The sequence below is a fragment of the Athene cunicularia genome (assembly GCF_003259725.1).
Source record: "Athene cunicularia isolate RWA chromosome 2 unlocalized genomic scaffold, athCun1 chr2_part1, whole genome shotgun sequence".
Taxonomy (NCBI): Eukaryota; Metazoa; Chordata; class Aves; order Strigiformes; family Strigidae; genus Athene; species Athene cunicularia.
In genome coordinates, this window is record NW_020799095.1 from 7,331,968 (window position 1) to 7,358,379 (window position 26,412).

General features: G+C 45.4%; 1 protein-coding gene across 2 annotated transcripts; it reads left to right on the forward strand.

The window, feature by feature from the left end:
• Window positions 1-1,021: 1,021 nt before the first annotated feature.
• Window positions 1,022-23,634, forward strand: MTURN (maturin, neural progenitor differentiation regulator homolog). Of its 2 annotated transcripts, none has more exons than XM_026841998.1 (3): window positions 1,022-5,257; window positions 11,455-11,607; window positions 22,335-23,634. In XM_026841998.1, the coding sequence occupies exons 1-2, from the start codon at window positions 5,051-5,053 to the stop codon at window positions 11,563-11,565; spliced, it is 318 nt and encodes a 105-aa protein (XP_026697799.1). In that variant the 5' UTR covers window positions 1,022-5,050; the 3' UTR covers window positions 11,566-11,607; window positions 22,335-23,634. The 2 variants fall into 2 exon arrangements, with proteins under 2 accessions (XP_026697799.1, XP_026697800.1); XM_026841999.1 differs by lacking the exon at window positions 22,335-23,634 and adding an exon at window positions 14,264-17,924.
• The last annotated feature ends 2,778 nt before the right edge of the window (window positions 23,635-26,412 follow it).

A 26,412-nucleotide genomic window follows, 5' to 3' on the forward strand; every position in this document is an offset into this window, starting at 1 on the left:
CGTCCCCCCCCCGCCCCTCGCCGAGTTCAGCGGCAAGTTTGTGCAGAAAGGGCGCCGGTAAAAGGTCCCTGGCTTTGGGACGCGGGGGGAGGGTGTAGGGGTATGGGTTGTACCCCTCCCCCAAACCCTCCCGGTGGTGAGCAGAAGTGCAAGAAGAGTAACCGAACAGCAGCACCTCGCCACGGGGTTTGTAGCCTGCAAAGCTCCAGCTAACTGTAATGAAAGGATTTTATTTTATTCTTTTAAAAAATAGCTCCTAGCACAGTACATTACTGTAGGAATGTTGCAGGTTCGTCCCTTCCTGGAGCAACTTTCATCCCTCGACCTGCTTGACAAATGTTCATTAATTCCCTTCCCAACAGGTAAGTGCAGTATGAACCCCTTCGACAGACGGGTTCATGGAAACAAAGAGCAGCCAAGTGACTTCTCCAAGACCGCAGACCTCAGGGAGCAGGACGTTTATTTGTTGTGTCGGGCAGGTGGACGTGCTGAATTATGAAAGAAGTTATCTGGAGTTCAGTTATGCATCTGTCCAGGGATACACAAGACCTTCAGCTGCAGTCCCAGCTGTGGCAGTGGAGCATCTCTGGTTGTGTATTCTCCCAGTCCACGGGAGGGACTAGCCCTGCACACCCGTCTCCCATCGGGTGCCTGTCAAACCTCGAGGCGTGTTCCCTTCTAGAGATGTCTGTGCCCAGAAAGGGCCGTGCCGGCTGGCCTCTTAACCAGGGTTGTGTATGAATCTAATGCAGGACTAGGCTGAAGCTGTGATTGGATGCTAACATAAGAAATTGCAAAGAAAGCTCGTTATTTTTCTTAGACTTGTATTCTTCCTTTATATGTTGCTCTTTCAAAACAAAATCTAGAGAACTTTATAAAAAAAAAAGCTTAAGCTGATTCAGTCCCTATTCCCATGCTTCCAACACTGGCCAATTTTTGTGGGTTTGTAACCACATTTTCCTTTTTTTTTTTCTTTTTTTTTTTTTTTTCTTTTTTTGGCAAATACTTTCATTCCAGGGTTGCTGTGAGAAGGACTCCCGGCCCAAAGCTGCCACTAGTAAAGCAGAGCAAAAGGGCCAACTGTTGTCAAATAGAGAATGTAAACAGTGGAAAACTAGAGGCAGTGTTTTCTTCTGTCTTTTTTTTGGCATATTTACTTGAAGCACTTTTTGTAGTAATAATACTTTTAAGACAGGCAGATAGGTGTCATTCTTCATTATTTTTCTGTTGATGGTGTCTCTTTAATGCGATTAAGAACCACTAATGAGCTGATTCACCAGTGTTTTCTGCTCCTAGTGCACTGTTGGAGCTTCCTTTCTGCTCCCACTTTGGCTATCTTGGTTTCTGCAATCATGTTCTTTTTTTATGTTCCAGAAGATATGTTTCCTTTCTACGTGAAATTACAGGCTAAAGTTTACTTTAAGGAGACTTAATACAAGCCAGGGGACTGATTCTTATTTGCACTTGAGCCTTGTTGCGTGGCTCCAGTAACACAATGGAGTGCGAGAGTGAGTAAATATAAACAGAATTCACAGTGGCACACTTTACAGCCTTTTTGCACCCGGCAACTCTTATAAAGAAGCCTCACATTTAATAAGCATCTGGTGCCTGGTATTCTTGTTCTCTTTCTTTAGGTCTTCATTTCATAATAATGCAACTTAAAAAGCTATGTAGGAGGTGCCAGAGAAGTCCATGATAACCCACTTGTAAGGAGGAAATGATGAGCATGATGAACTTAAAAGGGAGGAGGAGAAAAACATGGAAAGGTTGCCAAGATGCAATCTGAGGGAGAACAACTCTGAATTTTGTATAAAATCAGAGATTCCAGATCACAGCAGTCATGCAAATTTAATTTCCTGGAAAGGTATCTTTGGGCTAGATTTTAACATGCTAGGGATGCAGAAGATGCATCTAGATGCCTGTTGGCATTTTCAGTACCAGCTGGACACTAAAAACTCTCTGAATCAGCATTTTAGATAGCTGAAGTAGGTATAATTCAGCTCCTGAGGCTTGTGATGTTCTCAAAAAATTAATTGGACTTGTATAGGCATAACCAATGAGGGTGAGGATTACGATGCTATTCCTTATAGTCTGTCATTTGTTTTGTCACCATGTTATTTATTGCTGGTATTCAAAGTAACTGATAAAGCAAATTAAAATACGATGCCACCTTGATGTAAGATTTCCTGTAAAATATACAGTCAGTCTGAGTATTTTCTGCAAGTCAAGTTACCCCCACAAAGAAAAAGTTTTGCTGCCATGTTCAACAGGTGGGCTGGTTAGAAAAAGGTGGTACAGCAAGTGGCTGTCATCCAGCAACGCTGAATCCTCTAAAGGCATGAGGGAAAGCAAACCCCTCCAGATGCAGCCCTATGAATTGCCTCGGCTATGTGCTGCGTGTAGATGAACTAAATAATTCAACCATGATCCTAGGTCAGCTGAGGTGGAAATTAGTGGCTGTGTGCTTTTGTAGTGACACAAAAGCAGCTATGAGCAAAACTGGGCAAGCTTGGAAAACACATACTCAGATGATGAGGTTAATATTTTTTTAATTGCGCAGCCACAGCCAAGCACTATGGTCCACTGGTTTGCCAGCAGCCCACTTCTCCCACTGCAGAGATCCTCAGGCTTCGGGGGTTTTTTCACTAAAAGCATCTCTATGTGCAGCCTCACTTGACTGCTCTAACTTTATAAGCATGAGCCGAATCCTCAAATTACCTTTGTTTTTATTTTGAGGGGCCAAAATTCCTTTTGCATGTTCCTCTGGAGATGCATGAGTCAGTGGTGAGACTCAGTTCCCGCACTGCTGCGGTGCAGCACTGAACGTCCACAGAGAGCAGTGGATGCAGCTGAACTTAGAGGTGTTATAACCCTGGTCTTATTACAGTAGAGTTTTCTTGGGGGGAAAGATGAAATCAAGCTGTTTCTGAATGAGATACCAGCACTAATGGCACGTGAGACCTTTCACAGCGCGTTTGTTGCTACAGCCAAAGTTTTAAATCTTCTGCAGATGTGGATATTGTTGGAAGCCTTACTTATTGCCTTACGATGCTGTGCAAAAATGTCTCTTCAAAGGCTCAGTGATCAAGTTACTCACTTAGGTTTTCCCCTCCTGCTAGATCATCTACTGCTGACAAATTCACAGTGGAGTCTAAAATGTGGTGCAGCTTGAAAAGACACTGTAAACACATGGGGTTAACTTTCCCTGGGGAACGAACTAGCTGTTATTTATAAAAGAGCAGGGCCTGATTTTCGTTTTTATAAGCTCCTGTGTATAACAGCTCTGGTAGTCAAAAGAAGCCACAATTTAAACAAGAATCAGGATGTTAGCAGCCATAATCATTTCATATATATAAACAATTGCAACAGGTTTAGCATGAGCCGTGAATTGCCAAGCTGCAACATCCAGCTCCGAAGTTTGATGCAAAGATTAGAAGTAACTGAATGGTTATTGGTAACCCCAAGTATTAAGAAATTGTGAGACAGACCTCCAAAATCTTGAGGCTATTCTTAAAATGTTGTGATTTGAAAGTGTTCATTTGATGTTTTAAAGAGGGTTCATTTGAGTTCATGTGCCTTCTGCCTTTTTAGGCCATAGAAATCACAAAGTGCAGACTTTTTTTTTGTAAACAGAAACTGAGATTTGGTTGTCTATTTATAGAACTGCAAGGCCCATGACTCTAAGATGGCATGAAATATCATGAGACTTGTGGTATGTGCCTTTGAGAGTTGGCAAGACTGTAAAGAACTTGGTTAAGAGATGACTGTGATTTTATGGAAAGAGCAGAACCTACACAGCAAGGCAAGGCTCTTTTCATAACAAAACATTTCACTGTGTTTATGCTTGTAAAATGCAACAAGCAGCAAAGAAAATGTAGGTCAAGCGAGGCTCATAGGAAGGCAGTTACAGTTTTTGTCTGAAAGATGCAGCTTAGGTGATGTTAAGTAGTGTTCTCCTTCGGTAAGTGTAAAACTGCATCCCTGGCAGGTACTCACCACTGAACAGGAAGGCAACATGCGAGCCTTGTGTTAGGGATTGAAACTTCTGTCATTCTTACTCTTTCCCTGAATGTTAGTTAAGCTTCAGAGAGACCCTCCTCTTCCCTTGTTTAAGCATAACCTACTGTTTATAGCACAGTAAAAAGCTGCACGACACTTTGGGGAAAAGAGCTGCTGTGCAAAAATAGAGGTGTAAGAGCCTCAAACCAGTTTTGCAGTATTAACGCTTGCTTCTCTGTTTAGCAGACTGCCTAAGACTGTCCCATGCACAAAGTCTTCAGAAAGAAAATCTTTACAAGTATGCATTAGCTTGTGCTGAGTGCAGCCCTTGTGTGCAAGGAGCATTGTTGCCTGAGTGCTTCCACCATCACTCACCAGCTCTGTTTCAAACAATCATAGCAGCAAAATAAGCATCAGTTTTGGGAGAGGCCTCACAGATTGATGCTGAGGAACCAACATTTCTGAAGCAAGAGCAAGATGAGAGGAATATCACAAATGGGTTTAAATGTGCCTTGCCTGGGAAGAGATGATTCGGGTCTAGGAGAAGTAAACCTGAAAACAGGGAGGGAGGCATGAAGTGTCAGGATGTTGTGAGTGCCCAAATGTCTCTCCTTGGCTCTCTGTCTAACCTGCAGGTATATTTTGCATCTTTTTTTCTGCATCCTCGAGGGAATTGCACATCAAGTTCCACCTCCAGGGTCGCATCACACTTGCACTAATGACAGGAAGACAAAGAGATGCTTTAGCTCTTCCTGAGGGCTTCATTGCAGCAGATGATGAAGAAGAAGGGAAGACCCAGCGTGACTGGCTGATGTCAAACAAAAACACCTTTACTAGTAAAATGCATGTGTGCAAGGCGTGTGTACCCTTCATTGCTGGTGCAGTCATAAGGCGTTTTTTCTTCTGGATCGATTTCCCTGCTTTCTGATGCATCGTGTTAATAAAATCAAGGTTCCTTCTCAGAAGTGTGGCTTCTGAAACAGCCTGCACTGCCTGTTCCTAGCACAGGTCCGAACTGCAGGAGACCTGGTGTACTCCGGGAGATGTTTACATGTCACCTTACAAAATCATGTGGAAAGGCCAGTGTGAATTCTTACTAATGCCTTTTCTTTCTTGTGTTGCTGTTGGCTTTCAGCATGTGTGGAGCGAAAGTGAGGACTGCTTACCTTTTCTGCAGCTTGCACAGGATTACATCTCCTCCTGTGGGAAAAAGACACTCCATGAAATATTGGAAAAAGTCTTCAAGTCCTTCAGACCCGTAAGTGCCTCTTTTTTACTTCTAAGCATTGACAGTTACCTGTGACTTTTAATAGGAAAGCACTGTATGGAGCAAGGTGGTTTTTCTTCTGCAGGGACTTACATATCCAGTCAGCTGCCTGAGCGCAGGGGTGTTAGCACATAAACTACTGTCAGGCAACTGAAAATTGTTTTTTTAGAAGCCAGCTGCCTTTTTATTTCCATCTCTGTGTTTAAGAGGATGAGATTCCTGCCTGGGGTGGGAGGCCAACTGGTGTGGCAGCCGGTGGCACTGGCTCTCCAGCTGCACAAGGGCTCCTGTCCTGCTGATGCAGTGCTGACTCTGAGGAACAGGATGAGAGTTAGCGCCGCAGGACTTTGTGGCAGAGTTATTTCCTGGCACTGGAATTGGGGAGTTTTGCAAGTATCTGAGTAGTAAGAGTAAACTTTTGGAAACCTGGAAATAGGGTTTCTTCTCAGAATGGTTTGTTTTATTTTAGGGTTGGCTTTTTTTTTCCCCCAGGTGGTTCAGATTTTGCTGTTAGGGTGGTTGCCACTTGGCGTGTGCAAATGCCGGTTTGTTCTCTTCTTGAGAAGAAGTTGGAGCAGAAGCTGGCTTTTGTGGGGAGAGGACGTGTTGTAATTTTCTGTTTTGCTGCTACTCAACTTTCTCTGTCCTTGTTTAAGATTTGGGTCAAAGCCTGGGTTTCATCAGAGTGAGGTGATCTAGGCTGGCCATTGTCCTTCATTTTTGCCAAATCCTCCCTTTCTGCAGCCTCTCCTGTTAGTGCCTGGGCCTGAGTAAGGGGCTGGTGCAAAGCAGAGGGGAGGTTTGTTGCCAGACTCATGCTCCCGCAATGTCCATGGGAAAGCTGACCAATGGCCATTTTTATACTCAGCTGAAAATGTAGACCTTTTTCCCTCCTCTCTTTTTCTGTCTGACTAATTGAGAAGACTGCAAATGTATCCCAAGTATTTAGAGCAAAAGGGAGGGCCTGGAGCGCCGGTATGAAAACAGTGGCCTTCCCTGTGTTACACCCTTGCATTGCCTTGCCACAGACCACCACAGCTGGTGACATAAAAGAGCATCATTTTAAAGAATCCTTTGAGAGACTGGAAATAAATAGAACAGATGCACACTTTTCTTAGAAAGGACTGGAAATCTGATCCGTCAGTACAGCTGCTTGTAATTGTGAAAACATACAAAAATATAAATATGTTTCCCAGAAAAATATTTGGCTCTTGGATCTTCATAGCTGTTTTCTCCTGCTCAGAAAAAGCTGTGTCTTTGAGGAGAAACTGCCATTGGTTTAACTAAAGAGGACTTCAAAAAGACTTAATTAAATTGGTACAGATCACTGATTTAATTTAAATCACATATATTTCAGCATAGCTTCAGTTACTGAGAAATTGGCTTCAGTCAAACCAAGTTAAGTTACTCTTCAGAGTAAAAAGGTTCAAGTCAAGGGAAACTATTATGCTCATATAGTCTGGGCCCTTCGTTAATACATCACATTTCATGCCATGATTCCCATGACTGAGCACATAAATTGTGGTTGAGTTGGAGCGTGTCTTTTACGAAGACACCCAGTCTTGATGTAAAGTCTTCAGGTGTCTTAAAGAATACAGCACTACTGGGCACTTTTTCTTCTCATCATTAGTTATGCTCCTATGAAGAAATCTTTTACTTACAATTTAAATTTTTCTAGCTTTGCTTCATAGCTGTTGACTTTCATTATGCTTTTGTCTGCTCAAAACCAGTATCCTCGACTGTTAGAGACCTCTTGCAGACTGTAATCAAGTACCTCTTCATTTTCTCTTGGAGATATCACAAAGATTAAGTTTTTCAGATTCTTCTTTGACCTGGTATTGAGAGATTTGCATCACTGTAACAAAACAAGGTTTATCATTTGAGGTATGGTTGTGTGTAGGTAAGTCTAATAAGGAATGTGTTGACATTTTTCCCTTATTGTAATTATTAAAAATAGCACACATACAGTAGGATAGATTTTTAAAAGTGAAGGGTGTTACAGTAGATGTACAGAAACAATTACTTTGCACTGTCAGGCCTTTGCCAGAACAAACCCACTTTTCATCAGTACTGGGAAATTATTTCCTTGGCGTTCCTTCATGCTCTCCCCCATCCTTTCTCTGCTGGACTTGTGTTGCTAATCAGACTATTTTGCTGTCATCTTGGAGGTAACTGCATTTGCAGGGCATTTTTTTGTCCACCAAGTCTGCTCTCAGAAACCAGTCTGTCAAATTTCAGTTTGAAAAATGGCAGTTTAGGAAAAACTGCTGCTGAAGGTCAGACTCTTCTGAAGTGTCTGACGGTCCTGGCTAGTCAAGATGGAGACGCTGAGGAGAGGCCAGGTTTTTAGCGTGTGCTTGGTAAGTGCCTTTTGAAAATCCTTCCTGCTTCAGTATTTGCAGCTGGACACCCAAGATTATTAGACAGTTTTGAAAGTCTTTGTTGGGGTCCTTCAAAGGGAAATGTTTAGGAGGAGACACTGGCAGAGCATCTGCAGCTCTCCATGCCCCTCTGCATGGCACAAGCACCTGCCCTCCCTTAACTAAGGGCTCCTAGCCCAATCTTTGCCCAGTAACTCATCTCTGCATGTTTGTGATAACAGTTCAGCCCTGTCTGTGCAGGCTTACCCTGGGGCTGTGACCTGGGAAGGGACTGGCTGCGGCCACCACTGGGCCCTGTGTTTTGGAGGCAGTGAGAGCAGAGATGCCCAGCAGTTGGCATCTCTGTTGGTGAGAGAGATTTCCCTCTGCTCACCACTCTTCCCTGGGCACAGGAGGCAATGAGAGTGGTCTGGGGGCTACTCATCAGCCCTTGCTGCTCTCAAGCATCTCTCTCCTTTGTTTTATGAGCATAAACACAGTGTCAGGGCAGGATATTTATTAAGATGAGATTTTTAAAGTGTTGGTTAACCCTTGACAGCTAAAGAGCAGGATCTCTAAATCCTCCTCTAGAAAAGGTCAAGCTGTTTGTTTGCTTAAGGTGGAGTTGGGCGTGTGGTCTCTGCCCATTGCTGCTTTCCTGGGTCAGTTTCCACAAAACTCTATGATTTGCCTTATCACTTACTCAGGGGGCATCCAAAAGTGCCAGACACCATGCAAGTACATGAAGCATCAATAGCACTGGGCTGAAATACCATTATTTGCCTCAGAGCCTCCCAGCTTCTCTGATGTCCTTCTCTCTCTGGTGCTAGAGGTGTCCATGCTGGTACTTGTAAGGACATCTGCCTGGAGACTGCCCTTCACATCAGGATTCAATTGAACTGTGTTATCTGTAGCATAGCATCATGTGAACCATTGAAGTTCAGTCTTGTACTTGGTTTATTTTTCAGTGTGCTTGTACGTTAGCTTTTGGTAGGAGGCAATGTCACTCTGCTTTTGTGACTTAAAAACTACTAGATTATTTGTATTAAATCAGGGCACTTTGAAAGACAAAGACAAAGAAAAAAAGACAAATTTAAAAAAAATGCCTGAGGGACATCACACCAAGTGGCAGAGTTCACAGAGAACCAAAACATGAGTCGTGCAGTTCAGCAGCAAATTCCAGGGCTCCCTCATTTTGCTCACCTTCAGCCTAAAAAGCCTACATCCAAACTGGGGAGTCTGCAGTCTAAAAGCTATTTATCCCATATTCATTGAATTCATACACATCCCAGTGACCTCTCCTTTACCTCCAGATGGGTACTTTGGCCAGTAGGAATAAATAGGTGTAGTTTGGGCAGTGCTGCCACTGGTTGTTTCCCTCCCTCCCTCCCTCCTCACCCCCTTCTGTCCTCTTTCTCTCCACATGTCCCCACCTGGCAGTTTTGTTCCCCTCAGCTGTTTGGCTGATGGATCAGCTCTCTCTTTCTACACCCCTTTACTGTTTTTCCTCTTTTCTCTTTGTTTTCACTCTCCATTAAAGTCCTTTCCAGTCTGCCACATAGCTGATATTTTAATATATGAAGCAGATTAGAAGCAGAAACTAGTGTGTTTGAAATAAGACAAAGTGGGAGTCGATCTAGGATCAGCTGAGGCCACTTCCATCATCTTATTTTGTCCTCATCTTTTATACTCTGTCCTTCTGCTTTGGCCCAATGATTGTAGAGCTCCTTGCACTTCGGACCCCGATCCTCTCTCCTTGGGGTCAAGATGTTGGCTGATTTGTCATGCAGTCCAGAGAGATGTATGGGGTTAACAGCGGTGAGGGACTGTAGTCCTGGGGAAGGCATTGAGATGCGACCCTTAAAAGCAGGACCTGTGTGGCTGAGGTCCTTCATGCCTTGGAAGATCCTAAAGTGTCCATGAGAGAGCAAAACTGTCTCGTGGAGGAGTGTCCCATCCTGTCCCATGCTCATCCTTCTTTACACTCCATAAAACCGCTAACGTCTGCAGCATCACGGTGATTTACGCTGTGCTTAGGGAGAGGAGAGCTGGGTTTCCCGAGGGTGAAGGGAGAGGGGATGTGTGAAAAGGAGGACGTGCTCTCCATCCTTTGGGATTGTGTGCATCTTTGCGGTTCTTGTGATGTATGTTGCGTTTTCTGCGCTAATTTTGCATGGGAAAGGCTTACTGTGTGCCATAAAATGAAGACTCACATGGCTCATTTCTCTGCAAATCAAGGAGGAATTATAACCAGACCTGGGCAAAAAGAAAGTGATCAAAGCTCTTTCTTGCTGGCTGATATAGAGGGAGCAGTACAACACTCACATTTAATTTGAATACACCAAATCAGTTTAGTGAAAATAATACTGGTGGATAAGAAAGTCTAGGGGCTTTGCTTTTGCATTTTAAAAACTGAGTATTTTAGTTTTAGCTTCAACATGAAACAAAACCCCTGCATCCTGAAGACAAACCAAGTAGTTTCATGTTCACTTAAGCATTTGTTTTGAAAAATATATATGCATAGGAATATTTACTTTTTCTGCTCAGAATACAAGAACTTTTTCAGCTTGGGGTCTCTTGTAAGTATTTTTAAAATGTGAAGGAGGGGGTTTAGTCAGCAAATTCTCTTGCAACTTCACTGCCGAAGAAACCCTGCAACTAAACCACTGTTTTTCTCCCAGTAGCAGAACTTCGTTGGACCTAGAGGCTGTGCATTGTGTTTGTGAATAATTTTGAATGTTGATCACGGACTAAATGGGTTTAGGTCCCTAAAAATCTGCCTTGTCACAGCCTTCTGTTCATAACCAACTAGCAAGTGTTACCCTCCTCCCGATTTTTCTGGGCTTTGCCTCTTCTAAGAGCTAACAGCTGCATCACTCTCCAAACAGGGTGTTACATACAGCTGTGCTGCTCTTCCAGCCCTGGCAAGCTAAATACATGGTATTCCCAATAATGCCTGGCACAGGATTTTGCTTTATGGCTATTAATAGCTGCTAGTGTAGGATTCTAATATGAGATTTCCACAACAGATGCATTATTTTGACTGTTACTTGGTTTACCTGTCTTCCTGACTTCTGTTGGCTTGGCAGCCTTTTGGAGAAGAGGGAAGAGTTCAGACGTCGTTGTTCGCTCCTTTTTCTGTAGCAAGCAAGTGCTCTTTCAGTGATAGGAGCCATCAGGTGGAGGCATTCAGACATTGTCCAGGGAAGATGGGCTGGCAGTTCTTCACAAGCCCAAATCTAATTTTCAAAAATTGAAAGGGACTCAGACAATTTTGGGTTGAATACACAGTATTTCTCACTGTGAGGGCTTCACCCAGTGTGCAAGACTTTGTCTGGTGTGATGCAGTGAAGGGTTCAAGAGAAGCACTTAGCATGGTGGGATCTTAAGGTTTCTAGGGACTCCTTGCCTACTCCATACTAGCCAGCTCTGCATGAGGATGATTTCTTCTCTGGATTTTATAGGGTTGCCAAACATAATCATAAACAGAGATAACTACTGCTACAGTATTATTGTGGTTGTTTGTGAAGTTAAACCACTGCCAAGTCTAAACACTCAACAATTCGTGATACGACCTCGGGGAAGAAGGTGAAGCTTTTTGCAAGTGCTTTGCTATGGTTTTATTTATCTTCCAGTCTCTGAGCACTCAATTTGGTGTGAGGATGCATTTTCAAATCTTTCTCTGTCACAGGAAGGAGAGAAGGAGAGTGGAGAACATTACCCTGCGTTCCAGGGTTTGTGGTTTTCAGGAGTGGCACCTGGAAGATTTGCAGCGAAACTGCATGAGTGGGTAATTCTCTATTACACAGTATTTTCTCTTCTTTGTAGTTACTCGGGCTTCCAGATGTTGATGATGATGCATTTGAAGAATATAACGCAGATGTTGAAGAAGAGGAACCAGAAGCCGATCACCAACAGATGGGTGTCAGTCAGCAGTGATTCTCTGAGAAGCTAAAAAAATTCGGAAGCCTTTGGTACCAGGTGGGGTCAGGTGGTCCCACATTAACCTGTTCGAATGAGCACATCACATGGGGATATCTGGCTCTTAGGATAAAAGTTTTACAAAAGGGTTTTAAAAAAAATTATTAATAATAATAATCTGTGATGAGCTTTGCTAAGAAGTGACCTGAATTTTGCTCCTGCTTCAGTGGGTTTTCTATGGAGTTGTCTTGGTAGCATTCTGCCATTATCAGTCTAGAGGTAGTTTTGTCACTGACTTGTCTCTTTGATTTGTGTTCGAGAGTAGCGTTCGCTGACATGAATGTAGAGTACTGAGAATGTAGGAGGCGTGTGGTGAGAGTGCCGAGTCCTCACCAGTGACCTTTCCGAAGAAACCAGCGCAGAGAGCAAACGTGACCTGTGCTTTTCTTTTTAGTTCAACAGCTATGTTTTTTTTGACAAAGTACCAAACTTGGAGAGATTTCTCCTGAAAAACACTAGTTTAACAGTGGTCGGTACTGCAGAAGTGCACATGAAGGCTTAACAAAAATAATGGGAAGTGGGAAATCCAGGGGAGTATTCGTGTCAGACATATTTATGTTGTTTTACTGACACCTGAGATTACAAGTGCTGGATTAATAACTGGGTGTAATTACTATCAGCAGTACATGTTATAACCAGCCCTGGTACTCCAACACCATTTGATTCTCTGACAACATTTGATCAAAAGCTGAATGCTGCTTTTGTACAAATCAATTAAAAAATAGCCATGGCCTATCCCACTTCTGCATGACACCAACTTTAAGCTTCGCTGTTTTTAATAGACTGCTAAATTACTACTCAAACCTTGTGGCATCATGAATTGAAGTGCAACTTAACTTTGAAGCCATAAGGGTGTAAACCAGCACCTGGCTCTTAAAATTATGCTGGACCTGTTCCTATCCCTGGGCCTTTGAGCTAGTCTGGACATTTACACCTCTTTGGAGGGGAACTAAAATACTACTACTTTGGCTGATATAAAAACTAGTGAGGTTTTACTTAGCTGGGGACTTGCTCCCCAGAGGGGTTTGGTCGTGTCTTGATATAAAGGAGAAGACAACCCCTCATATTTTATACTTATTTTGCATAGATTTAAGTGACTCAGATTAGTGTCAGACTGTGAAGATGCGGGGTCTCTATTTACTTGCTTTTTGTACTGAAAATACAAGAAGGGGATTCTGTTGTAATACAACTCTTTTCCACAATTGAGCAAAATGTTTCTAAATTTACTCCTTCTTTCCAGTTTTTTAAAAATCATGAAATGAAGGTCACATGCTTCAAAAGCCCTTTTATACAGAATTAGCTTTATAGAAACAAAAATTGAGCAAAGAAAAAATGCTTGGACAACTCCTAGAAACACCCTGTTGTTGGTGATGTCTCCTTTTCAATAGATTTTTTTTAAAGATTTTTTTTTCAAGGTTACTTAAGAGATCAAGTTTTCTTGGTGGTTTACTTTTCTGATGATGGCTTGAGAGATGCATCATCGCACTTGATTTTCCAATCTGGGGCAAAGACCTTCCATAACCGGGACGGTGTGTGGTACTGGAGTATGCACAGAAGTGTCTGCAACACTGTAAAAGTCAAAATTTAAGAAAATCAAAAAAAAGTGGAAGAGAAACAGAGCTTAATGAAACTTTGTACATTCTTTCAGCATGCAGGCATAAACATGGTAGTCGCAGCACATTTTCTATGGACTAGTGACGTGAGAACCGTGGCAGTTCATTGTATAACACTGTACAGCAGCAATAGGCTTTTTGCTTACTAAAATAAAGTGAAAGACCAGTGGTTTCCATCCCTGCTTTAAGTCCCTAAGTTGTTTCTTTATTCTCCAGCTAAAACAAATGCCATAACCTTAAAACAGAACCTTGCTTTTGGAGAACCTTTCTCTTCATAGCATCCAATCCTTTGGTTGCAGCTCATACAGGTAGATCTTTTGGGGCTGACTTTCCTCCGCTGTAACGTAATGCAAGACATAATTTACAGTAGCACAAGGTGGAGGCAAAGTCCTGTTCAGGTTTGCTAGCCACTTGTACCTATTTTGCTTAGGTGCAGGTGGCTGGCAGTGACACTCACGTGCATGCACTCAAACACACACCTGCACAAGCCCATGGCACGGCTGCGTTGTGACCTGTGGCTGGGAAATAACTCTGCCTTTTTACAGACAGGCAGTTTTCCAGCCAGATCAGTCCCACCATCTGGTTCAGCGTGTGGCTGTACAGCGGAGGGGAGGGTGCAGGCGAACGTGGGTGGTAGCTGAGGACCCACAGCCAAAGGCAGCTTGCACCCCTTGCACGGTGTTAGGGGCCTGTGGCACAGGTGCAGGTGCAATCTGAACCAGCCTGAGAGCTGTGAAGGATTGATTCCACCAGGCTCAATGGAGAAGTGGGCTCTGGAGTGGCAGTGAAATAGGCAGGAATTTGTGAAACGAGGAAAGACTGTAAGATCCAGTGCTTGTAATTGCATACGGGAGGTTGTAGTATGTACTGCAGTATGCTACCTTTCCCTGCATACTGATTGAATTATTAATGAACGGTTGAGCATTAATATGGTTGCAAGCAAACATAATGCTGTAAATTATGTAGATATATTATTTTCTGTATTCACTAATTCACTCTTTTTTTTGGAATGCCATATGCCATTTGGGTGACTTCCACACCAGACTGCAAGTGCTGGACAGGCGGGGGGCCCTCCTGCAGCATTCACCCCTGCACAATTCTCACTGAAGCCAGCGAAATTTTGTTCAAAGGGGACCTGCAGGACTGAGCACTCCAGGGGATATGCGAGGCTTGGTCCTGGAGAGTGCTGAGCGCTCTTGTCCCTTCTCACTTTGCTGGGAGCCGAATGTGTTGAGCCTTGCTGCTAAACTGAAGCATAGACAGGCAGCACCGAGAATAAACTGGAATTTTATATGTAGAAAATTTAATTTACATGTGTATTAGATGTGAATGAGCATTAATATAGAATATATTTTACCAAAAAATATTGATCACTTACTTTGACCAAATACATATCTGTATTAGCATTTACTTATTCCATACTTACCAAACGATGCAAGAGATGCGGAACTGGTTTAGTTGTATTACAGTGTATTTTTATATTTTATTTGTATTTTATTTTTCCCTCACTCTCACCACATACTGAGGTTAGTAGCCATTCAATAAGTAACCACAAGTAGCATGACCCAGTGGCTAGGCTGCTAGATTGAGACACAGGATTTGCGAACATATGCATAAATGCTTGCAAGCCTAGGGACTTTGGTGAAAAGACATGGGTTCAGAGCTCCTGACACTGCCTTGCCCTGAGCTTCAGGTGGATCATAGTGGCTGGGAATTCAAGGCAGGCCTCCAGTTATGCATCCAGGCCTCCATGAAATTCAGTGGGAGCAGGGTAACTCCCTTGCGAGTGACACCTTAAGCCTTTTGTCAAAGGGAACATCAGTAGTATTTTCCTACCAGTGTACAAAGTGCTTTTAGATCTGTAGGTGAAAAGTATGCATCATCATTGCCTATCCTCAAAGCAAACCATTAGTGAAAGGACACAGAAGATTCTCCCTTTTTCCTCAGCCTTCTCTCATAGGTACTTCATGCTCTAGCCAAATACAAATTTACCAGAGCAGAGCCTCTTGCAGAACTGGTGCTTCAGAATATGAGTTGCACAAGTGCAGTGAGCAGAGTGCTGCTGGGGGATGAGAAATACATGGGATGCCAGAGGGAAGAGCAGATTTCAGAAATGTAACAACTGGTTTGGGCAGCAGGGGCAAAAGTGAGAAAGGCCCCTTTTGGAGAGGTGCTGGGATTCCTGAGACAGCCCAAACCATCTTGCGAAGTATCTGCTTATTGAACCTATGTAGTTTATAAAAAAGCTGCTCTGGACATTACCAGGGCCTTGAGCTTATTTTTCTGTTAGTGTCTTGCCAGATGAATGCATTGAGATGGTTGAGAGAGGAAGCAATGAAGAAAAGGCAAACTAAAAAGCCCTCTCCTCTCTTCTACAACATTATTATTTATGATACTGTGTGAGTAGGTAGGAGCAGCAGTCAGGGAGCAGGAAGCTGCTTTATTAGGTGTGCAGTAATATCTCTTAAAAGGATTTGCTCATGGGAGAAAAAATAGGCAGACTGTTTCCTCGCAGAAACGTGGAAAATAGCGCACCCCTGAGCATGACAACCTGAACCCTACCAGACTTCAGCTCCATCTTCTGCCCAGCTCTGAGCTGTTTTCTAGGCAGTTTCCCTCTGTGCATAGTGCTGTGTCTTTGAAAGTGGCATGCTTGTGGGAATACCACTTTGGGTGGGAATAGCCAGTTAGTTTTCCAGCGGCAGTGACCTGCACGTTAGCTGCTGCATCTTGGTGCCCATGTCCCGTGTGAGGGTGCTGTGCCAGACGGTGGCTGGGGACAACAGGCAACATTGCTTTGCAGGTAACTGCCCTGTCCCTCTCTGCAGGAGGACTGAGACTGTGACAGTAAAAGTGATGGCCATAACATGGTGGACATTGCTTTGGAAAGCTGCCATACAAGGTATATTCCCAGCCTCTTTCAACATGTTTCCTGATCTTTCACTGGGACACAGCGCTAACCCTTGGTTAGTTTACTCACAGTCAGCTTTAGCTGTGGCAGGAGGTGAGGTTACCACTTTATCCATCCTTACCCTGTGTCCATCCTTCCCTCAGGTTCATCCTTACCACTGGTGTCAGAAATTCCCACTCCCAGAAGAGGGGAAGCAGAGGAAGGGGGAGAGAAACACATCTCCCGCAGCTTGCAGCCAGGTGCATCAGTGAGAGCCGCAGTTGAGTGCAGTGTGTGTTACTGAGCCACGCTGTCCTTTCTGCACAGGCAGCACCTTCTCACAAGGGGATGAGGTGGCATGGGAGGCCTGTTATCCCTCGAGTACTTGTGAGTGGTCTATGCTGCACAGGGGTTATACATAAGAGCAGTCATTTTAGGTGCCAAACCCAAGATGGTTTCACAGGGAGAAATGCTTAGCTAAATAATCCATTCTCTGAAAATCATGATCCATTGAGGCTTTCAAGGCTGGGCATCCAGAAAAAGACCTCTCTGTTTGTTCATCGCTGGAGAGCCTGGTTGAGACTGCAGGTCTCTTTCTCAGTGTTGGCTGGTTTTGGGCTGGCCACAGGACATGAGAAATTGGGGAGGATCCCTTCAGGGGCTCTAGCTGGATGCCCCTTTCTGTGAATCACTGAGCAGAGGGAAGTGCTTTGTTTTATCTCTTCATTTCTGGCAGGACCTCCCTGGCAGCCGGTCTCTGCAGCTGGGAAGCCTTCGCATGACAGCCAGGCAGGAGTGACTCAGGGCAGCAGCTCTTAAACCCTATTGCAAGCTGGTCTTGAGGTGGTCCCTGCAGAGTTGCCACAGAGCTGAGGGCTCAGGGACGTCACTTCCAAGGGAGATGCTAAAATAGATTCCTTAAATTTGGTCCTTACCTCTAATAAGAGGGACTCTTAGGGCAGACCCTGTCACCTCAGGTTTTGATAGGACTTCTGAGACTTACTTGTTGTTATCTGATGTCTGTGGCAGATGTACAAAGGAAAGCTCTTACCGACTATCACCCGTTCAGTGAGCCAAATTATCATTTACATTCTCTGTTTGACTTTTTTCTCATCGCTGATTTTTTTTTTTTTAAAGAAAAACAACTCCTAAAGGTGCATCTGCATTATTGCAAACCCCAGTTTTTACAATGCCATGTAGCACTGCACTGTCAGTACGAGCTTGGTCATAAATAAATATACAGATTAACAAAAAGTGTGTTCGTTTGCTGAAAAAAAACTTCTTTGAAGTAGTAAATGCTGACTACAGTAAAACTCACTGATTTAATGTAAAATACATTGAACTTTGAAATTCCCTTTCTGTACTGACATGCTGTTGCTCATGTAGGCAAAGATCTGTGGTAACACTGTATGTAAAGGAAGTCTGCTTTCATCTTTGGGGGTGGTGGGAGAAATGTCAGCTCTGGATTTCAGTCAGTGCAAATTTTTTTGTTGTCAAGTTTTCCTTTACTAATGCAGGGACCAGTCAGACCTCAACATGTCAAGCAGAAATCATGTTGCACCACGCCATGCAAAGGCTGTCTTTGGTGTGCTTTCCACCATTTTTCTGGCTGGAAGATCTCTCTGTCTTTGGGACTACAGAGCTGTGAAATGGGTCACCAAAAGATGTTGCCCTTTTGTTCGATGCTTTAAAAGGTGTAAGCCTTCAGCGGAGCCCTGCCTTTCTTCTGATCCTCCTTCCTCTCCCACCACCAAGGCATCAAATCCAGCAGTGTCATTACACCATGAGCTTGCCATTAAAGAGCTTGCCAAACTCTGATGACTGATGGAGTCTTCTCTGTGAGAAAAATCAACTAAACGGGGATTTTGAGGGGCTAAAGCATAGCTACAATGCATGTGGCAAAAGGAATGACAGGCTTGCATTTCCTGGGCAATGTTGGTGTGTGGTGGGATAAACACAGTGTTTGCAGGTGTAAGGAGGAGAAAATTATTTCATCTGATCTTTGGGCACTGCAGAGTAAACCCTGCTTTGCAGGACAGGACCCAGAACCGCCAGGTGGTTTGGTTTGGCACAGTCTGAGGCGGTGGATTTGCTGTCAGAAGATGGGATTGGTGGTAATATTTGTGGAGAAGCCAGTATTTCAGACCTCCCAGGTCCTCTTCTGTTTTGCACAGATTAGAGAGACATCTGTTCTAATTAAGAGACATGTAACGATGCTGAAATGAAAATTGGTGGTTCGGTTCAACTCATTTGTCTCGTCTCTTTAAACACTGCACTTATAATTGATGCTTTGACATCTTCTCACTCTGATTTAGTTGAAGGAATGCTGTCAGTCGTTACCTTTTGTCATGAGCCTCCCCATCTGTGGGTTGAAGAACATCTTCCAGCCCGTGGAAGAGCAAGTGCTTTAACTTAGCACTTGCCTTGTATTTTTGGCACTTTCCATGGCGTGAGCAGTGAGTAGGATCACGCCAATTAAGTGCCCTGTGGTGTGTCCAAAGCCCTAAGGGCTGTCTGGAGTCTATTACTGCAGCTGGTGGACTGCCTGCCAGGACCGACTCCCTCGTGTTGGTGCATGGTCCCAGCAACACAAACCCCACAACCTCTTGAGAGACCTTTGCATAACGTGGAAGCCACTGTAACAGTTGGGCTCTGGCTACAGATACAGCTGCTCTTGTGGAAGAGGTGATGGTCCCAGCATGTGTTCAGCTACTTGGAGCCCACTGCCCACTCAGGGCTGCTGGATGGACTTCTTCCTGTGTCAGAAGGTCGAGTGAACTTAAAGACAGTTTAGATAGCAGGTCTCTGCTAATAAGGACCTCAGCCCAGGGACAACGAGCTGCTCTGCTGTGGTGGGGAGCTCTCACACAAGGTGGCTGCAACTGGGGACACTGCCATGTGCATAGCTTTTGTCCTAGTCTGGGTCTGGCCACACTCCAGCTCTCCAGAGTTATGTCACAGCTTCCCCAAGTCAAGAAATGGGGATATTCCAGGGCTATGATAGGTTTTGGCTTTGTATCAAGGAGAACAGATCCATTAGAGATGTGCAGTTTGTGTTGCCTCTGTAGGCTGCTGCCTAATGCTTTGTCTCCTGCCACAGCTGTCCTCAAGTGGAGTCATCTGGGAAATGCAGTCACCTCTCTCAGCAGCTCCCATGTGCTGTTTTAAAGAATACATCAGATTTTATGCTTGCTTTACCTAAGTCTTCGTGTTCTTTCTTCTCTGTGACGAGGTTCTTGCTTCAACCACTTGTTTAGTGAGTGATGAAATGCCATAAAAAAGCACATTTAACTGTATTTCCACTGCCTAGGTGTATGCATCCATGCTTTTGACTGAGTAGTGCTGTAGTTGTGACACCAATACAAGGTTTTTATACCTTTTATTAGACAGACTGATACATGAGAGGCTGAAAGCCACAAGCTCTCAAGTTCCCAAGTACTTCTCCACACTGAAATAAAAGCAGCGATTATGTGGGGCAGTCTGATAGCAGGTGATACCTCTCCACAACAGCCTTACCTTGTAAGGTACATTTTTGTGCTTGTACACTTTTCTTAAGTTATTGCTGCTATAATGGTGCGATGGAAGAGGCAGTGTTGGAGCCAGGTTTTTATTTACAGCCTCTGGTAGTGCTAAAGGGCCCAGAAGTGGGTGTCAGCTATATTATACTCACCACAGGGGTCCTTAAGAGCGTGTGAAGGGTTCTAAGCATGCTTTGAAGCCTTTATGCTTTTGGGTTTGTAGCAGTCCCCTAGAGGTCAGCAGAGCCTAAATTTTGAAGCAACTCTAGCCAACGGTGGCATTGCAGGGATGACAAATGCAAGTTTGCTGCTGGCCTGCAAGACCCTGCTTTCCTCTCTTGCAACTTCAGCTGTTGCTGGAGAAGGGGCCAGGCTGGGAAAAAAATAATCAGCACATGGGACAAAAAGCCCTGCTTTGGAGATGAATGGGATGAGAACTTGCCATGAAGAAAGACCACAGGGAGGAGGGGGGAGAAGCAGCCTGAAGATGTGTGCCAGCATTGTCAAAGCTGCATGGGGCAGTGGCAGCCGGACCCTACATCTCTTGGCCCCAGCGGTACCCATCCTTCCTGGGACTGTGGCTGGACTGCAGCGCATCCAGAGCTGCAGCTCCTGTCAGAGTAAGCTCCACTGCAGCTGCGCTTTCATTTGCGCTGGTCACACTGGTCTGCTCTCAGCCTTGAGCTGCCTCCCCGCTGCCGTGCTGGCCTCAGCCGTGCTGCAGCTGCTGACCAGCTGTCACCTCTCTGCACACCCAGGCCCTTGCAGTCCCAACCTACCTCACTCATTTTACCTGTCACCCCTGCCCAGGACTGGAAGCGAAGCAGGGTTTTCCCTTGACCTTCGCAGCTTCTGGGCTTGGAGTGGCCATGTAAGGGAGCCAAGCTGTGCCACAATGAGATGCTGACAAGCTGGCTGCAGACAGCCACTCTATGGTCAGCTTTCCACAGTGCCAGGAAACGGACAGAGTTTTGGCACAAGGCACCTGCAGAGCCATAGGCTAAGGGGGGCTGAGAAGATGGCAAGTGGTGAGCCCTACCCTGCATGTACTAGCAATCCAGGGGACAGACACCAAACCAAGACCCTAATTCCTACTGCCAGACCCAGCAGGAAGACCTGAAACCAGTGCTATATTTGCCTGCAGGGCACTGTCAGCGTGTGCATTACATTTCTCAGTAATGAGAAAATGAGTTACCTGAAGTGGATGTGAGCTTGCATTCACCCTACATACTGCTCTCCCTCTCCCCAGCTACAGCTGCAGGCTAAATAACTGAGAGTGCAGTTGGCGAAATATGCCACTTTCTCCCCAGTTTTTCTCCTGGTCAGCATGCCGAGGACTGTGGCTGCCCTTTCCCCTGTTGTTTACCTGGCCACCCTCCAAGCACAGCTCTTCGTCCTTAAGGACCATACACTCAGCTCCAACAAAGGCATTTGATGAGGACTGAGCCTTGCAAGCTTCGTTCAGGAGGACATGTTGTGCTGGAAATGCAGCGATTCACATAGAAAACCGGTGCCAGTTTTTATCCCACCATGCTGTCCCTTTTGGTTAATAAAAGTTAGGGAATTTTTATATTGGCTCTTCTAAAGGTTGGGGTTTTTTTGTTTGTTTGTTTGATTTTTTAAAATTATTCTATTACTTCTTGTTTGCTGTATTTCTTTTTGTTTCTGCACAACTTTTATCAGGGAAGGTTTTGAGCTGCCTGTGAGTCACGTAGCAGCAATGGGGAGTGGCAGAGCAGAGCTGTGGGAGCCAAGCATGCGAGTTTGTGCCCTGTTTACGTCTCATGACAAAAGCTGCTGTTGGGTCACCCAGCTATTGATGGACTTTCTAGCTGCAGTGCCTAGGGTGGCCAACCATGATGCTAGTCACGTCTCTCCTCCATGTGCCATCAGCTACAGAAAGTGTATGCCTCAAGCCTGATGAATTCAGTTCTGGTTTTGAGCCTTCTTGAGCCTTCTGAAGTCAGTGTAGCAGACTACAATGAAATTATTTATGCAAAGCCTAAATTACAAAGCACAGACCCGTGGATCCTTTTTCACCTCCGTGAAATGTCAGAGCCTGAGGGCAAGACAGTTTTATGGATTCAACAAGCCATGAGCTGAAGATGTAAAGTGGGATAATGAAATGCTCACTAAGGCTTCTCAAACTGTGAGGCAAGACTTCCTTCCCCCTAGTCCTAGTGCATGGGTACATGTTTTTCCAGCTCTGCAGGATAGCAAGGAGGCACCTTTCTGGGAACCACCACAGCAAGGCTCTTGCTAAATTCCTTTAGGCTTTGTCAATGTGCAGTTTCTTTGTTGCATCATCCAAAAAAAGGAGGGAGGACACCACCTGCAGAACCGGTAATGTGATCCCTAATTGGGCTTCATCAGCGTGAACCCTCCCAAACACACAGGAGCAGTTAATTAGGTAACTGGCCCCATGCAGCGCCCCTTGTAAAAGATAGATTGCGGCACAGCAGCAGTCAGCAAAGGTGTGTACCCTCAGCCCTAGGAACCTGCTTTCATGCATCAGCACACAAAAGAGCTTGAGGGTAACTAGGGGTAGACCTACCATCTCTGGGGTCCTCAGAAACGTGTAAGAAGTAGTGGAGATAGGAACTCCAAACTGGAGTGGGGAGGTGTTTTTGAAGGAAACAAAAAAAATCTTTGTTACTGTGGAAACCAAGCAATGAACAGCAGCTTGTTTCTTCTCTTGCTTCACAGGGGAGATGCTGGCACAGTCAGCCCCTGAGGAACAGCAGCATCGACCTTGGGCCAGCAGGCTGCAGCTTGAGGCAGATGGAAAGAGCTAAGGAGGAAGCATCTGACAGATCACAGACCCCACCTCAAAGTGGACTGTGGTTCAGGAGCTGGCAGCATACCTGAGACAAGGAAAGGAAATGGTAAAGAGGAGATACAAGAGGGCTGAGACTAGGAAGAGGGCACCATAGCAAGGGATTGGTGAAGAAGGGGATCAGTTTGCTCTGCGATGGGACTGGAGAAGGCCTTGTGACAGCTGAGTGCAGCCTGGCTTGGCCAGAGCAGGCCACAGAAATGGACGTGGAGATGTAGCAGCATCTGATGGAAAAACACGCAGGCAAACATGGCTGTAGCAAGTGCCTCTGAACAGTGATCACTGCACCTCTTCTTCCTCCTCGCTATTCACCAGTGAGGCGCTCTGCGCCTGGTCCTGTGCCAGCCATCGTGGGCTCCAGGAGCTGCAGCCCACCCCGGCCCCCTCCCCTGTCACTCAGCTTCATCTGCCTTTGAAAAAAAAGCATTGGCAAGACCCAAAATCCTTGTGACTAAGCACCAACCTGCTGCCACAGTGCTCCACATCCAGCTGGCCAGCACACTGAAAAGAAAGGGTATTTGCTGCTGTGTGAGGCACATCTGCAGCTCTTTGGCTAAAGTCCCCCATACCCTTGGCACAGCTTGTCACCATGTCCGTTTGCATGGGTCACAAACTTGTATGTATACGTTATCACACTGTTGGCACTTTCACCACTGACTATTCTTTTGGAACAATAAAAATTATGTTTTCCTTCCTAATAAAGCTTATTTCCACTCATTGGCCCTGCAGCAGGGTTGTTTGTACAACGTATGGCAAGCCTTGTCCATAGACAGGGAACCTGCCCAGGCCTGCAGGTCCTTGTGCTCGACCAGGCCGAGGGTGGAGAATTAATGGTGCTGAGAGTTAATACAACCAAAGCAAAGTGACCAAATGCTGCTATTCATTCATCTGCAGCGGCCTGACACATGCTGTTGTATCAGACATTAGACATGCAAGCAGATTACACAGAAGACATGAATAATATATTTCTGACTGCTACCACTGAAACCAGCATGTCTAATGGGCAGCTCACGTGGTCTTGCAGATCCCTGAACCTCTGCTCTCCTTTGCCTTTGCAGCTGGTGCTGAGCAGAGTAAAGCTTCCAGTCAGTGCCTGTCACCTACCCTTCATCTCTCAAAATGCATGCACCACTCTTATCCAGCAATGGTACTCAAATAGCTTTAATCTGCAATCCCAATATCCCATAAAATGTTTCGTTAGCCATGATAACAGAGGAGAAGAGCTTCAAAATAGAAGGGGAAGACTGCTGATATCATGAATGTCCATATTACCTATGCTGGCAAACGACATTTTTGCATTAAACAGATGAGAATTCCTGAAAAAATTCAAGCAGATATTCTCCAGATCGAGCTCATTTTTTAAACTTACACTAGGGCACAGTGAAAAACCTGCTGTTTCTATAGATGACCACTGAGGGACAGTGTGGAGTGCAGCTAAGAGGAATGGGAATGTCCTGTGGCGCTCCCATGCAGTCCTAACCATCAGCAACCACTGCTGATGACCAGTGAGGCTTACAACATGTGGTAGCAGCAGAGTACACAACCACTACTCAGCTGTTCAGCAGCCAGCCTGCACTGATGAAGTTGGTTGGCGCTGGCCATCCATAGCCAGACCTGTGGGTTTCATGGCAGTGGTGGCCACATGCTTCTGAACGCACAGCCACGCTCTCAGTTAGATGCTCTACTGTCACGCCCACTGTGGACCCCAAGAACTGCTCACAGTTCACAGCCTCCTGGACAAACAACACTACCTAAGGTAGGCATTTGTTTCTTCATGATTCTCCTTTGGAAGATCCTCTGTCCTCTTCCCCTCTCTCAGCTGCTGTTGCTGCTATTGCTACAGCAAGCGGCAGCCAACACAGGCTGGCAGGGCAGGCACGTGGCTCACCATGCCACAGACGGACAGAAGAGCAGGTCAAACGCATCAGCAGGAGCCGCTGCCTGCAACCAGCGAGCAGCAACGTTGTGCGTGGAGCTTTCTTGGTCACAGCAACACATCAGACCTTTGCAAAGTCCTGGCAGTCCCTGAGAAGCAGGAGAACATGGGAAGCCAGACGGGGCTTGCAGAGTTTGACCTGCCAGATGTGCATTGTGGACCCTCCTCTGGCTATTTTCTCTCTCATATCCTATTGGTACCGTATGAGAGACTCCATGTGAATTAGGCCTGACTCACCCATGGAAGAAAATGCTACGTGGGAAGGAAAAAACTTGACTGGGTCTGTGTGGAAGCAGCAAAAGCCTGGTTTAATTTCCCTCCTCTGCTGTATTTGCATTCCTTCAATACCACGTGACATATTCTTGCATTCACACCATGAGGATTACCTCAGAAATGCAAGTACCTTCTTTATTTTTTAAAGTAAAGAAAGACATGTTTGGTGGCGAAGTACAGGGGGTGGAAGTATCTGAGCTCTGCAGGTGGGATGTTACTGGGGACACCCACTGGGTTTGCATCCCCTGGGAATATGCTGGGCATTCCTCTGCAGTGGCTCTGACCCCCTGGCAAGTTAGCACTCAGGATATTAAGTAGTGCCATTGGGTTTGTTTACTGATAAGCTTTCTGAGATGTGAAATCTGTGTGAAAAGACAGCACGTGGTTAAAGCTGATTTTACTGACAGCTCAGCTGTTACAAGAACCTCACAAAAGAGCAAAATCCCAGTCTCCTCTTCAGCCGAATCAGTGAGTCTGAGAGCTGATTTTCATCCAACTCCTGCTCTTTTTGTCCACCTAACTAGCTGCTTTACGGCTGCATAGAGAACTCCTAGAGATGTTCTGGCCAAGCCTTTTCCTTCCATCTGCAGGATTTTCTGGGTCACAGAGTCCCTTGTCATACTGCCCTGGCACGTATACGTGACTGCCAGAAGTGCCTGAGAAGCAGATGACGGGGATGCACCTTGAATGACCAGGCTCTAATCCAGGAGGACTGGACAGCCTGCCTCAGAGCCTGAGCAAAGGCTCAGGTGAGAAGCCACGTGCTGACCAAACCCTGCTGGAGCCAGCAGCTGGGCAAGCTGCTGTGGAGGCAGAGCTCACCCACAGCTCTGTGAGCTGGTGTCACTGTGTGGAGGTGGCTCAGACATGCACTGTGTGCCAAGGCAGGCACCCTGGCGTGACTCCACAGCTGCCAGCTCGCCTGCTCCCTCCCACGCCAGCCTAGGAAGTTTTCTCCCCAGCCCTGCCCTAATAGCTCATTCCTGGCCTCTGGCCACCGTTTGGTGCTCCGGTGCCTCTGGTACAACTATCTGCAGAACTGCACTGTGACTGGCAGGAGCTGGGTTAACAACCAACAGGGGCAACCACGTTTCTGCTTTCTTCTGGATGGCTGTTTTAAACCTCAGTCAACCACAATTGCTTCAACCTGGGGGGCAGGGGATGACAGCGCAAGGGGACAGGGTGGGTGGAAACATCTTCAGTTGGCTTTGCTGCCAAAGCTGGCAAAGCAACATCCCTACACCTCAGCCTCGCTAGAAGCTCTCTCTACTCTTCCAGGGCTCCCATCACTTTGTTGGCAGATTCCTACATTGCTTGAAGGAGTTGCTTTTCCCTTTAGGGAGTAAATGGTTCACGCAGTTTGGCATTTATTCTGTCACAGCATATGTGGGACTATCATTAACATTAACAGGAATGACACATCCATCCAGTAGAGAATAATCTGCTTAATGGCTAAATAGGAAAGCTGTGTATGTTAAATTGCAGGCAGCTAGTCAGCTTCGTGATGTAGTTTTTCCTTTGATAAAAATGAGATTCATTTCAGAACAGGAAATTAATTTTCCCTCTTTTTATTCAATGGGTGCCATAAATACAAACCCGCCCCTTGACAACCCATAGAGGTGTCCGCTGTAAGTGATGTATTTATAGGAGTGGATGTGCCGTAGATGCATTAATGTAACACCAGCCTCTGGCTTTGTTAGGCTGATGGCTTCTGAAGAGACAGATAGCCTAGAACAACA